Consider the following 13,047-nt stretch of genomic DNA (forward strand, 5'->3'; position numbering starts at 1 on the left):
GAGGTTAGGATTACTAAACTGTGGGAATTAATAGAAATGGGTGTGATGTTGCATGTCTGAAAGAGAGTGAATGAGAAGAGAGTTTAGTTCTTTAAAAGTACACAATGTGTGATCATGAGAATTTGAGATGGGCTGACAAAATATGATTAAACAGTGATCGTGGATCTGTCTTTGCCCACCCCACCCCACTGGTCTGTGATTTGCAATGAAGATTGAATTGAAAAATATAACTATTCTGTCTTCCACTAATCTTGAATTGACTTGGCCATTTTGCAAAAGTGCAAATAAGGAGCTTTGATTTTTAGTGGCGGTCCTCAGTCTGGAAAGATCACATAGTGGCGTGTACAAAAACAAGCAGCTTACAAGGTATAGATAATAATTTAATGTTTTTAAATAATGACAGCAACTTGGTTTTATGCATGTATGGCATCAAGTTAACAGCTACAATATTTTATTAATAGTATAAATAAAACAAAAGAATGTAAAACTTACCTGCAGTAAATTGCAAGTCCAATAAAGATGAAAATTATCAGGATGGGAACCACAACAATTGGAAGAATAAAACCAAAGTCAACTAAATTTGGAGGAAAAAATAAAAAGATTATAAAAAAATTTCAATTTTTTATTAAATTTAAGTAAAAATTCTTATCAAGAAATAAAGCTGTATGTCATTCTGCTTTTCTTGAACTCAGAAAACCTCAAGTCATTTAGCAAATATGAATAATATTGTGTCAGGAGTTGTGTACCAAATGGAGATTGAGACTAGCAAGTTATAAATCTTCATGCGCAAAGTAGAGATTAAGACTAGCAAGTTAAGTAATTCAAAGAAAAGCAGTTTTAGTTTCACAGCTTTATTCATAATCAATTCACATTGATAGAACATGAAAAAGAAATCTGTTAAAATACTATCTGCTAATTTTTCTTACTGTTTTGGCAGTTATCTCCCTTGTATCCTGCTTCACATTTCCCATCACTGCAGTTCCCATTTTCTTTATTACATTTTGTTTTGTCTGCACAATGACAGTACTTCTCACATCGGGTACCAAATTTACCATATAAACATTCTGAAAAGATTAAAAAAAGAAAATATGACTTCAGTTATCAAGAACAAATTTGCTAGCAGCATCTTTAAGCTGTTGTTTGCTCACCTGGTGAAGAATACATTAAAAAACAAACACACTTGCAATCTGCTCATAAGTGGAGAGGCCGTTTATTTTCGTCTCTTTGGCCAACAACTACAGCACAAATTTATAACTTGACTCACATAGTTTCTTTTTCCATTAAAATGGAAAAAGAAACTATGTGAGTCAAGTTATAAATGTGTGATATTACTGCTTAGTTGCAACACTGCAGTGGTAGAAATATTTATCTAACAGATCATTTTAAGAAATGGGTTAACCTTGAATGAAATTTACTTTTTACTTTTTTTTTACTTCACAGTATTTTCTTATACATTTTCAATTATTCTTTAACTAGCAGGACCCATGTACTGGCATTGTCCAGTGGAAAGATCGCACAAACAAGAACAGATTCAGTAAAAGCATCCTCCCTTCCAACCAATTAAACTATGATTATCTGGCATATTATTCTATGCGAGTCACATAAAATACTGATTGTGGATAAACTGCTACAAATTTTTTCAAGCAATATTATTATTTAGTAAAAATTTGAAAGCTGAAAGAAATAAATGGTTTGTTAGGTATCCATTAATCAGAGTATATAATCTTTAAAAATTGAATGAAAGTAAATTAAACACCAAAAAACAAATGAAAATATGATTCGTTTCGACTGACTGTAATGAGACCATCATTTTATTTTGACTATATAATAAGACCACCATTTAATTTCAACTATAACTGTAATAAAATCACTATTTAATGTCAACTATGACTGTAATGAAACCACAATTCTATTTCAACAATGACCATCATTTTATTTCAATTATGACTGTTATAAGACCACCATTTTCTTTTGACTATGATTGCTATAAGACCATTCTATATTGACCTTGATTGTAATGAGTCCATGATTTTATTTCTAGTATGACTGCAATGAAATCACAATTTTATTTTGACTATAACTGTAATTACACCAACAGTTTATTTCAATTATGACAGTAATAAAACCATTATTTTATTTCCTGTAATGAGACCATCATTTCAATTCTACTATGACTGTAATGAAACCATCATTTCATTTCTATTATGACTGTAATGAAATCAGAATTTTATTTAGGCTATACCTGTAATAAGGCCACTATTATTTTTTAATTATGACTGTTATAAGACCACAATTCTAATTTGACTATGATTGTAATGAGACCACCATTTGATTTCAACTATGACTGTACTGAGACCACGATTTTATTTTGACTATGACTGTAATTAGACCATTATTTTATTTTGACTAGTAAAAAGACAACTTTATGATATCGACAATGACCGTAATGAGACCACCATTTTATGTCGCTTATGACTAATGAGATCATAATTTGACTGTACTGAGACCACGATTTTATTTCAACTATAACTATAATTAGACCACAATTTTATTTCAACTATAACTATAATTAGACCACAATTTTATTTGGACTATGACTATAATTATACCACAATTTCATTTCAACTTTAACTGTAATGAGACCACAGTATTATTTTGACTATAACTGTAATTAGACCAAAATTTTATTTTGACTATGATTGTAATGAGACCATAATTTCATTTCAACTATAACCACAATTTTATTTTGACTATGACTGTAATGAGACTACAGTATTATTTTGACTATGACTGTAATTAGACCACAATTTTATTTTGACTATGACTATAATTAGATCACAATTTTATTTCAACTATGACTGTAATTAGATCACAATTTTATTTTGACTGAAAGCAATTAGGCAACAATTTTATTGACTGTAATTAGACTGTAATAAGATCATAATTTTATTTTGACTATGACTGTAATAAGATCATAATTTTATTTTGACTATGACTGTAATAAGATCATAATTTTATTTTGACTATGACTGTAATAAGACCATAATTTTATTTTGACTGACTGTAATTAGACAATTTTATTTCAACTAAAATGAGATCACCATTTTCCTTAGTTTCCTTAGTTTATATAAATAAACTCAAGTTGTTTTTTTTTATTTGAAAATAAAATTAGTGTAAATCCTTTCATTAAAGAATGAAATTAAATATGGTCGTCATAAAAGATCCATAGCTGTGACTCGATAATTGCTCAAAGAATCAAACAGAAAACAAAGTACTTGTGGAATATTATATTTTTGAATGATTTTTTTTTATATTTATTGGATATCGAAGTCTGACTGACTGTAACAAGACCACAATATTTTTTTTGTAACTCAATAGGTTGTAGACGACCTTTATTTTTAAGTAAAAAGAACACTTTAAAATAAGTTAAAAGAATTTTTTTTTAAATGTATCATGGTAGATAGCAGAATCGTTTTTGTTAGTGCTGGCGAACGAAGTGATATATTTGTGTGCTCATTTGTTATTAAAAGTAGAAGATATCAACTGAAGTTTATCCTCTGACTCTGAAATAAATGTAACCAATGTGCCTAGTATTTAATTTTTGTATATAATTTAAAAGACACAGAAACTAAGAGCAAGTATTCATGTAAAAGTTGTTGTTGACAACGAAGGGAAATATGTGGCATCGATGGCAAAGAGAAGAACTTGAAGCAGTGTAGAGCGTTTGTTAATGTTTTTAGAATGTATTCCGGAATCAGTAGATCTGTGCCCAGTCGTTGAAGGAAGTGAACAAATAAGTTGGATAATCATGGTTGCTGGTTGTTTGGCGTTCTTATGAATAAAATGTTCAGTAAGTAAATTTATCTAACTAGTAAATGATATAAGTGAAATGTATTATCTTTTTGTTTTATACAAGAGAATGTGTTTATGAAGTGGAGCATTGACTGATGCTATGTTGTTTGTTGTTAAGTGGTATGGGTAACTGTTCTAAAATACATTCCATTAATCCAATATAGGTCTGGAGCATTGCCCAGAATTTGACAGTGACAGCATAAGGGAGCGGTTAGTATTTATGTACAGTAGGCTTAGTGAGTAAATGTTAAGAGTATGCAATGAAAAGACAAACACTGATTGGGATTAGGAAAGTAATGTTCCTGGTCTCACTTGGGAGTGTAAGAGAAGATATTTTAAACAAGGTGAAATTATGTTTATGAATTTTTTTAGATGAGGATTGGTTATTTGTATTATTTGGAATCTTCTGACTACTGTTCTCATCTCGAGTGTCATTTTCACAATGTTTCGATCGATGTAACTTCTGGCCTTCTTCAGGTGTATCTTGTCACCTCCTACTTTGTCAAAGTCTGACTATTTTGAGAGATATTTTAGCTGGACATAATTTAAGATATTAGGAAAACGAATGAAATCAAATGATAATTACTGGAAAACATCCATCAAATATTGGTAGGGTGTGTGACCATATTAAATTGATTTGTAGCGCCTGTGTTTGTATTCCTATAATGTTATTCTTTCTACTAGATGGGGAAAATTGACTTGATTTTAACATAAAAGATAGATAGAATAGAAGAAGATAGAAGAAGAAAAGATAAATAATAGATAGATAGATAGATAGATAGATAGGTATATATATAGATAGAATAGAAGAAGATAGATAGATAGATAGATAGATAGATAGATAGATAGAAGAAGATAGATAGATAGAATAGAAACAGAAGAGAATATAATTCAATAAACTTTCTTACCAGATTGGCAGTTATCTCCTTTGTATCCTGCTGCACATATCCCATCACTGCATTTACCATTTATTTTATTACATTTTGTGTTGTCTGCACAATGACAGTCGTCATTACATCCACTGCCAAATTTACCGAATGAACATCCTGCAAAGAGTTAAAATGCATTTTAACAAATCCAAGTTATATTACCAAGTGAAAATAAATATAAATAGCTTTTTTTAATCAAATAATCTGTAATTGATAAAAACATACATTTTTTTCATATTTTTAGTGCTTCTAAGGAGTTAATAACAATGTTACAGTTCAGTGAGTGTGTAAGGTCAAAAGATTGTAGAAAGGGTTTGAGAAACGAGGAGAATCCCTTCATGTAGTTTTAGAAAGGACACATGTAATAACACATTGGTGTGCAGAAATAAGATTAGAAATGTCTACATATGGATGAAATTAAATAAGTGGAATTTTCCATTAGAAATTCAGTTAGAATTAAGTCTCACTAAGAGGAAGTTGTTAGTGGGATGTGGCAAATAAGCAGATCAGATCTTTTTTCTTTTTATGTTTATGTTGCCTTACCAATTTTAGATGGGGCTCTACAATAGAAATTTTCCCCATATATAAAAGTGTTATGGGTGAACAGTTTGAAAGGAAAATCTAAGGAAAAAGCTACGTTTCCTCTGCCAAAAGATGGGGAAAATGGTGATGGATTGAGAGGTTAAGAGAATCTCTACATGATGATGCAACAGTTTAGGAAAACTTTATTTTTTGTAGGAATAAGTCCTTGAAAAGAGTATTAGGTGGTTTAAAAATTTAAGTTGCATAAACTTTTATTTGTTGGAAATTTTATTTGTTGGAAAGGGTTAAATGTCATACTATAAAAAATACATGTGTAAAGATTAGGGTTATATGATAAATTTCCACATAAGGTTCAAATTAAATAGAGTGGAATTTTCTAAACAAAAGTCATGAGAGCTATGTGTTCAGGCAGTGACGTCATAGAACCAGGAAGTCACTAGTCTTATATAGCAAATGAGCAGGGAGATTTGTATCTTTCCCCTGACACACTGAAAAAAGTGGTTTGGTTGGAATAGCTGCTTTTTCCATCTTACAGGGAAAGGAGATACGAGATTCTTTTATGAGTATACATGTATACAATAAAGAATAAACAAAACTCTAAAGAGATTATTCAAACCCAACAAATATGTGATGCTCTTTTGAAATGACATTTAAGAGAGATGTTAGTAAAAAAAGAAGACATCTACATAGAAAACTTTGGCTGCCATATCAGCACTGCGACTACAAAAATATGATAAACAATTTCAGTCAATAAAGTGGATGCACTGTTGAAATTGACAAACACCCTTAACTAAATTACAAGTGCAAACTTTTTTAAACTTGAAGTGAGATCGCCTTTATCAGGGTGTTCGTAATATCACAAAACAATATGCACCAATGAAATATTTATTATATCATCATTCAAAAATACAGAACATTTATTGTTTATTGGCTAACAATCTTAAAACATGTTAGGCCTTCCATAGTCACATCTCACTTTCTTTATTTGGTTGTGGCCAGGACACACAAACAGTATCCCAGGTTCATTCTCTTCATAAAGAAAGAACATCAAGGTCAATCCCGGATGCTTTACACGACTCTTCCTCAGGTATGAATATGATAATGACTGGAGAATCTTCATGTGAAATTGGCCTTATTCAATGATATCTCATTACAATTTACACATAAAATTCTCATCATCATATAATTTATAACAAAAAAATAAATTTGTTTTCTTTTTTTTTTTGAAAAGGGAATAACCACTTTTCAAGGCCCAAAGTTCACTCGAGGATACTAATTAATATGTGCACATATTAATCAGTATCCTTGAGTGACCTTTGTGCCCTGATACTATCACTATGCTGCTGTCTTAGTAACCACCGCGGTGGAATTTGATTATTTAAGGGGATGGCTCAACAAGAACTTGTTTATATTGGATTCCAAGACAATCAAGTTGTAGTCAGCTGAAAAGCAGTCATGCGAAACAGAGTTCCACAAGTAGGTAGGAAAAAAGCTTTGTTCATGGAATTTGCATTTAGATTTGGGTACAGATACAGAGTGGGGGAAATTGTTGATAGTGGTTGTAGCTAGACAAGTATTTTTTGTGAAAGTTTGGTAAGGGGGGCATAAATTGAAGTTTAGATGAGCACTTACCATGAAAATAATGATAGAGTAGAGAAAAACTCGCAGCGCCTCCTGTGGGAAAGAAACTGCGTAGAGGAGGAAAAGGTGTCTTTTTGAATCTGGTTTTGAACTCTGTGAAAGCAGGATAAGGTGCTCAGAGTGGCCCTTCCCAAGATGTGGCAACAGTACTCCATTTAAGGACATATTTAGCTCTTGTACATTTACAGGATTGGGTCAGGAGTGAGATACCTTCTGGAGTGGTAAAATGATGCAACCATTTTTTCAACAACCTTTGATGTGAGTCTTTCATTTCAGGTCAGAAATGAAGTCAGACACAGAAGTTTGTTGAAACAGGAAGCTTATGCAAGACAATAGCCATTCATATTAATTGGGACCAAGTGGGGATCAGAGCATTGGTGATGAAAAGATAGAAATTTCCCCATTGAACCATATGATCAAGGAGAGACTCAGAGAGATTTTGGTCATTACTGGCCTTTGAAGTGTTTCCATAGATGGTAGTGTTGTCTACGTATATGTTGACAAACGAACTCAGAATGTGATTTGGGAGGTCATTGATAAATATAAGAAAGAGAGTTGGGCTCAGGATTGATCCCTGAGGCATATTAGTGTGCTTCGGACTTCTGCCCATTGATGACTACTTGTAAAAACCTATCGGAGAGAAAACATTCGATGGTTGAGAAAACATTTCCAGATATTTCATAGCTGGAAATTTAGTGCAGTAAACTTTTATGTCAAACCTTATCAAATACCTTTGATATGTCAAGAGCTATTGCTCTTGAGAAGAAACCCCATGTCAATTGACTCACTGATCCTATGTGAAATTACAGTCAGTACATCAGCTGGAGATCTTACAGGACAGAAACTATATTACTTGTTACTGAGTAGGTTGTTTTTCCTGAGGTAGTTGACAATTTCTGTATTTAACACAGATTCAAGCAACTTACTAATGACACACACAAGAGTAATTGGTCTGTACTCAGATGCAGAAGACTGATCAGTATTTTAAATACTGGGCAAACTAATGAGGTTTTTCAAGGTGTTGGGAAGCATTTCTCCTTTATGCATTGATTAAACAGACTTGTGAAAATGGGCACTGTAGCTTTTTGAGTACTGAAACTAGACTATTATCAGAGCCAGTTGCCTTGCTGACATCAAGGTTCTTGATGAGCATGGCAACATTATGAATAGATATGTAGATGTAGCTCAGATTATTTTCGGTCTTGGGAGGAAGTTCTTGAGGTAGGTGGTCCTGATCACATATGGTTGAGTTTGATGCAAAGTTCTTAGCAAAGAATTTGGCTTTATCAGATACTGATGAAATTGCCTCAGGCCTGTTAATGATGGTCGGGATAGAGGATTTGCATCTGTTCAGGAACTAGTTTGTTATTCTCCAAAACTCATTAGACTTTTGACTTGATGGACTGAGCATATGATGCTCTTGTGTTTTGTATAAACCTTTTGTAGCGATTGCTGGTAATCCTTAATGTAGTTTTAGTTTCAAAGCATCTATTGCATTTGAAGCAATTGAAGTAGTGGTTTCTAGGTGCTATAACTGGCTGTTTGGTTTCTAAGAGAACTTAATTATAGCATCTTACTTTTTGAATCTTTTTGGATCTTACTTAACTATAGCATCTTACTTAACTGATTGTTCACTCATCGATATAGACAGTCTATATCGATGAATGAACAATCAGTTAAGTAAGATGCTATAGCAGACACAGACTTTTTAAACACACATCATGATATGAACATTCGGAAGCTATCCTAATCAGTCATCGAGTAACGATACACTGCTCGATGGAGAGGGATGTTTAGGTTTTTGTTATTCATTTTTTTTTAATCTTTACTAAGACATTTTTTTTATTTTTACTAAGACAACCGAGTGATCAGAGAATCCTAGTGGAGACAGAACTGAGGATGAGCACAATTCAGGGGATGTTAGAAAAAGATTGAAAAGACTTGCAAATTGTTTGTCAGCATCAGGTATCTGAGGAGGTTTCTTAATAATCTGTGTTAGGTTGTAGGCAAGGGAGAAATCAAGACAAAATCTCCCTTCATTATCTGTTTTGTTTGAGTAGACAAGCCATTCAACATTGCGAATATTAAAATCTCTACAGACGTGAATGTAGCTGAGGAATGAACAATCAGGGTATGATAAAATTGCTTAGAGATGTTCTCAAAGATAGCTACTCATTGTGGGGACAGTAGAAGGCAAATATAAATGCTGTGCTGTTAGTGCTAGTATAAAGCCCATGTAGGGATGATTAGGATCTTTTGGGATGTCCCTGCTGCAGGGAAAGTTTTCCCTAATGTAGGTACATATTCCATGTCCATGGCAAACTTGTGGGTCAGGTTTGGATGTGAAGCTAGAATAGCCTTTGGTGGAGAAATCAGCTAAAGAAACAGTTGGGTTAATGTCAGTTTCATACAAGAACACCAGGTCAGGTTTGCTCTTGCATAATTAGATTTCAACTTCTGGAAGGTTGGAACGTAGACCCCTCATGTTAGAGAAGGAGACCTTGTAGTGGGGATCTACATTCTACATTGGAAGTTGTGGTTTTGAGTTTTCTCATGTTTTGTTTGCTTTGATTTTTCATGGTCATGTTGGGGAGCTTGTGGAGGTCAACAGTTAATTTAGTGCAAGGCTGAGGGGAAAAACTCCATTCATCAAATGACAATGAAGCATCCCCCGATATTATGCACCTATTGATAGAATGGTCTCCTTGGGAATTACTCAAAGGTTTGGTGAAAACGTTTACTTTCAGCATCCTTATTAGTGACATGGCAACTAGAATAGAATGGAAAGATGCCCACACAAAACTACCAACCGAAAATACAGCATTTCTTCCCTCTTTGCCAGAAATATTACTCATTCATTGAAGATGAGGACTGAGGGACAAAACAGTTTCTGGGCTGGCGAAAATACATGTACAATGTTTTTTCTACTCTTCTTTGAAAGTATTGGGGGAGAAACGAGAGCTAATGATATTTTGAAACGTAAAACTATTTGATGTAACCATGTGTGTGTGTGTGTGTTTCTTGCTGATATGTAACTTTAATTTTTTTCTCTTTTACTAAGACATGCTTTAGGTAATCATCATTGTCATAATAATAATAATTTGGTTTCACATCCGTTTTAAATTCTAGCATGAGTTGGATGGCAGATAATTTAACTCTAAAAAATTTGGAGGACTGAAATACGATTTAACCAATAATTAAATAATTTATGACTACAAAATAATTAAAAATATGAAGGATAAATAATGGTTAATAATATTTTAAAACAAACTATTAGATGTGCCTACATGTATTTTTTTTTGCTTATATGTAACTTTGATGAAAACATTTTTTTTTTTATTATGACATGGTTGAACTAAACAAAGTAACACATTGTTAACATTTTTTTCAGAAAACTATGCTGTTTGGCAAGAAAACAAATAATGATTAGATGATGTAATCCAATGTGCCAATAAAATCCAGATTTTTAGTAGTAGATAGATTTCTCTTTTTTTCATAGTAAAGAAAAAAGAAATTGTTAAATTACAAAAGTAAAGTATGCTCACCTTTCTTACCATTTTGACATATGCACATACCTACTTTATATATATATATATATATATATATATATATATATATATATATATATGTCTTCAGATCAACAGTTGACTGAACTCAAGCCATAGCCATCAACCATCTAACAGTGTAAAAACCAATGGTCTAATGCAGAGTTCTCCAATGTTGTTGCAAGAGTCTTGCAGAGAGATATGCTTGCATGTCTCCGTTTCATCCATTGTGAACATTTTCTGATTTAAACGTGGGTGTGAGGTTCACCCTTGAAAATGCAAGATGCTCATGTCAACCAACAAAAATAATAACAGATGTGTATCATATAGGCAGATACAATAGATGTGGCTAGCAAACTTCTTCATCTCCCAAACAATGTATATTTTGCTAATAAAAATATGTTGTTTGGGAAGAATGCTGATAATGACATGATGATGATGATGTAATCCAACGTACAAATAAAATCCAGAGGTTTTGTAGAAAATCGATTTCTCTTTTTTTTATTTTTATAGTAAAAAAAAATTCAAACAAGAAAAAAGAAATTGTTAAAGTACAAAAGTAAAGTAGGCTCATCTTTCTTACCATTTCGACAGTAATCTCCGCTATATCCCACTTCACATTGCCCGTCACTGCATTTCCCATCTTTTCTATCACATTTGTTGTTATCTGCACAATGACACATCTCCATACAGTTACTGCCAAATTTGCCAACTGGACATTCTGGAGAGAGTTAAAATACATATAAAACGAATATCAATGATTTTTCTTCTTTTTATTTAATTATTTTTACAAATAATTTGAGTTTGATATAATTTAACAAATTTAATTTTTAAACTCTGAGATCAACGTCATCATTAAATTTATAATATCACAAAATGACATCCACCAATGACGTCTTTTCTGTGATAATTATATCATTATTCTAAAACACCAACAATTTTATAATAAACTAGATCACTTGTAACCCATTAGGTCAGTATTTATTATGTATATTATTAAATATTTCTCTCATTCCTATCCTTATCCTCTATTTCAAACGATTGTTATCAAGAAAAATACTTGAAAATAGATGATGTCATAATGGATAAATGATAGCGTTATGATAGTGTAGCAGGAATTCTTGCTGATTGCATCTTCAAGATGAACCAAGAAATTGAAGAATCATGAAAAGTATTGCACAACTTGTTTATTTGAGGTTGAATCTATAAAACAGAAAATAGCTTCTAGATGAACCAGAACCCACATCAACAATGTGATAGAAATCTATCTCTATTCTTTTTTCATTTTAATATACTTTCATAGAAATGTTTCTGTTATGCCAAAAAAAAAAAAACTATTTTCTTTACGTCACAAGTGTCATGCTCATACATGAACTCCATAGCTAATATAACATACTGGCCCAACAGGGCAGGGGTAATCTAGTTTTAGATAAAATTGATTGATGATCTTAATTTCTTGTCCTGAAATAAAATTTGTATCTAGTTTCTCAAGTTTTGAAAATCAAATTTCAATTCAATATTTTAATTGTTGATAACCATATTGTTTTTTTATGAGGCAAAAATATTTTTACAACATAAAAATTTTTTACACACAAAAGACAAACTTTTTTGATAGAAAACTGTAAAGAATATTTTCTTGGAAAACAAATCTAATAAACATAGATTTATACAGATGTTATCTGAATGTGAGGAGTATTTCAACGTATCGATGCCAATGTTGATGTTGACTGGATGATTTATGTTCAAATGAAAAATGCTGTCAGCCAATTGATTGAAAATTTCAAAATTATGAATTTCTGGATTAAAAAGAAAATCCAGCATCCATACTGAATCAACTGAATCACATTGAGAATTTAACGGTGTCTTCTCTGGACCAAGACACGTTAGTAAAAAAAAAAAAATGAATAAATAAAAGTCATTGAAATCTGATGATTATTTTTTTTGTACAAAGTTGCTAACAAACAGAAAACTAATAAAGAAATAAATGATATTTAAAATATATCCTCTTTGTTGGGAATAATTGATTATGTATTATTGCTTTTTAAATTGAAAAATAATCATGTACAAGTATACCTAATAAAATAATTTGATAAAATACACCAGTAATTTGATCATGGAAGGATATTCTTTGAATGAATACAAAGCAAACCGTTTTAACAAAATGTTTTAATTTACTTTAAAATAGATTTTTATAGGTCAGTTTTTGTTGTGAGAAGTATTTAATATACATCATTTCATACATTAATTTCAAATGATGCCTTGGTTTGATCAATAACGTACATCACATTCACTGTAAAAATGCACCTGATAATAAAAAGTTTGTATATTACGGCTTTTAGTATGTTAAAATAGACACACAGGAATTTAAGATTATTTTTAAAAACACATTTTTACAATCTCAAAAAATTTATAAAACTATTTTTAGCATTTCCAAATATTTAGAAAAACATTTTTAGAATTTCACAATATTTATAAGACCATTTTTAGAATTTCAAAATATCTAGAATAAATGTTTTAGAATTTCCTAATATTTAGAA

The 13,047-nt window shown here is 31.5% G+C and overlaps 1 protein-coding gene across 4 annotated transcripts in view; it reads right to left on the reverse strand.

Moving 5' to 3' along the window:
* Nucleotides 1-13,047, reverse strand: part of LOC145248990 (uncharacterized) — a 351,345-nt gene that overhangs the window by 69,865 nt on the left and 268,433 nt on the right. For all 4 annotated transcript variants that reach the window (XM_080110828.1, XM_080110829.1, XM_080110831.1 and 1 more), the window contains 4 exons: nt 11,094-11,231; nt 4,761-4,898; nt 927-1,064; nt 493-574 (listed from right to left, as the gene is read on the reverse strand). In XM_080110828.1, the coding sequence (XP_079966954.1) occupies nt 493-574; nt 927-1,064; nt 4,761-4,898; nt 11,094-11,231 (496 nt within the window). The remainder of the gene's footprint in view (nt 1-492; nt 575-926; nt 1,065-4,760; nt 4,899-11,093; nt 11,232-13,047) is intronic.

The sequence above is a fragment of the Euprymna scolopes genome, chromosome 27 (assembly GCF_053919585.1).
Source record: "Euprymna scolopes isolate OS-2025 chromosome 27, ASM5391958v1, whole genome shotgun sequence".
NCBI lineage: Eukaryota > Metazoa > Mollusca > Cephalopoda > Sepiida > Sepiolidae > Euprymna > Euprymna scolopes.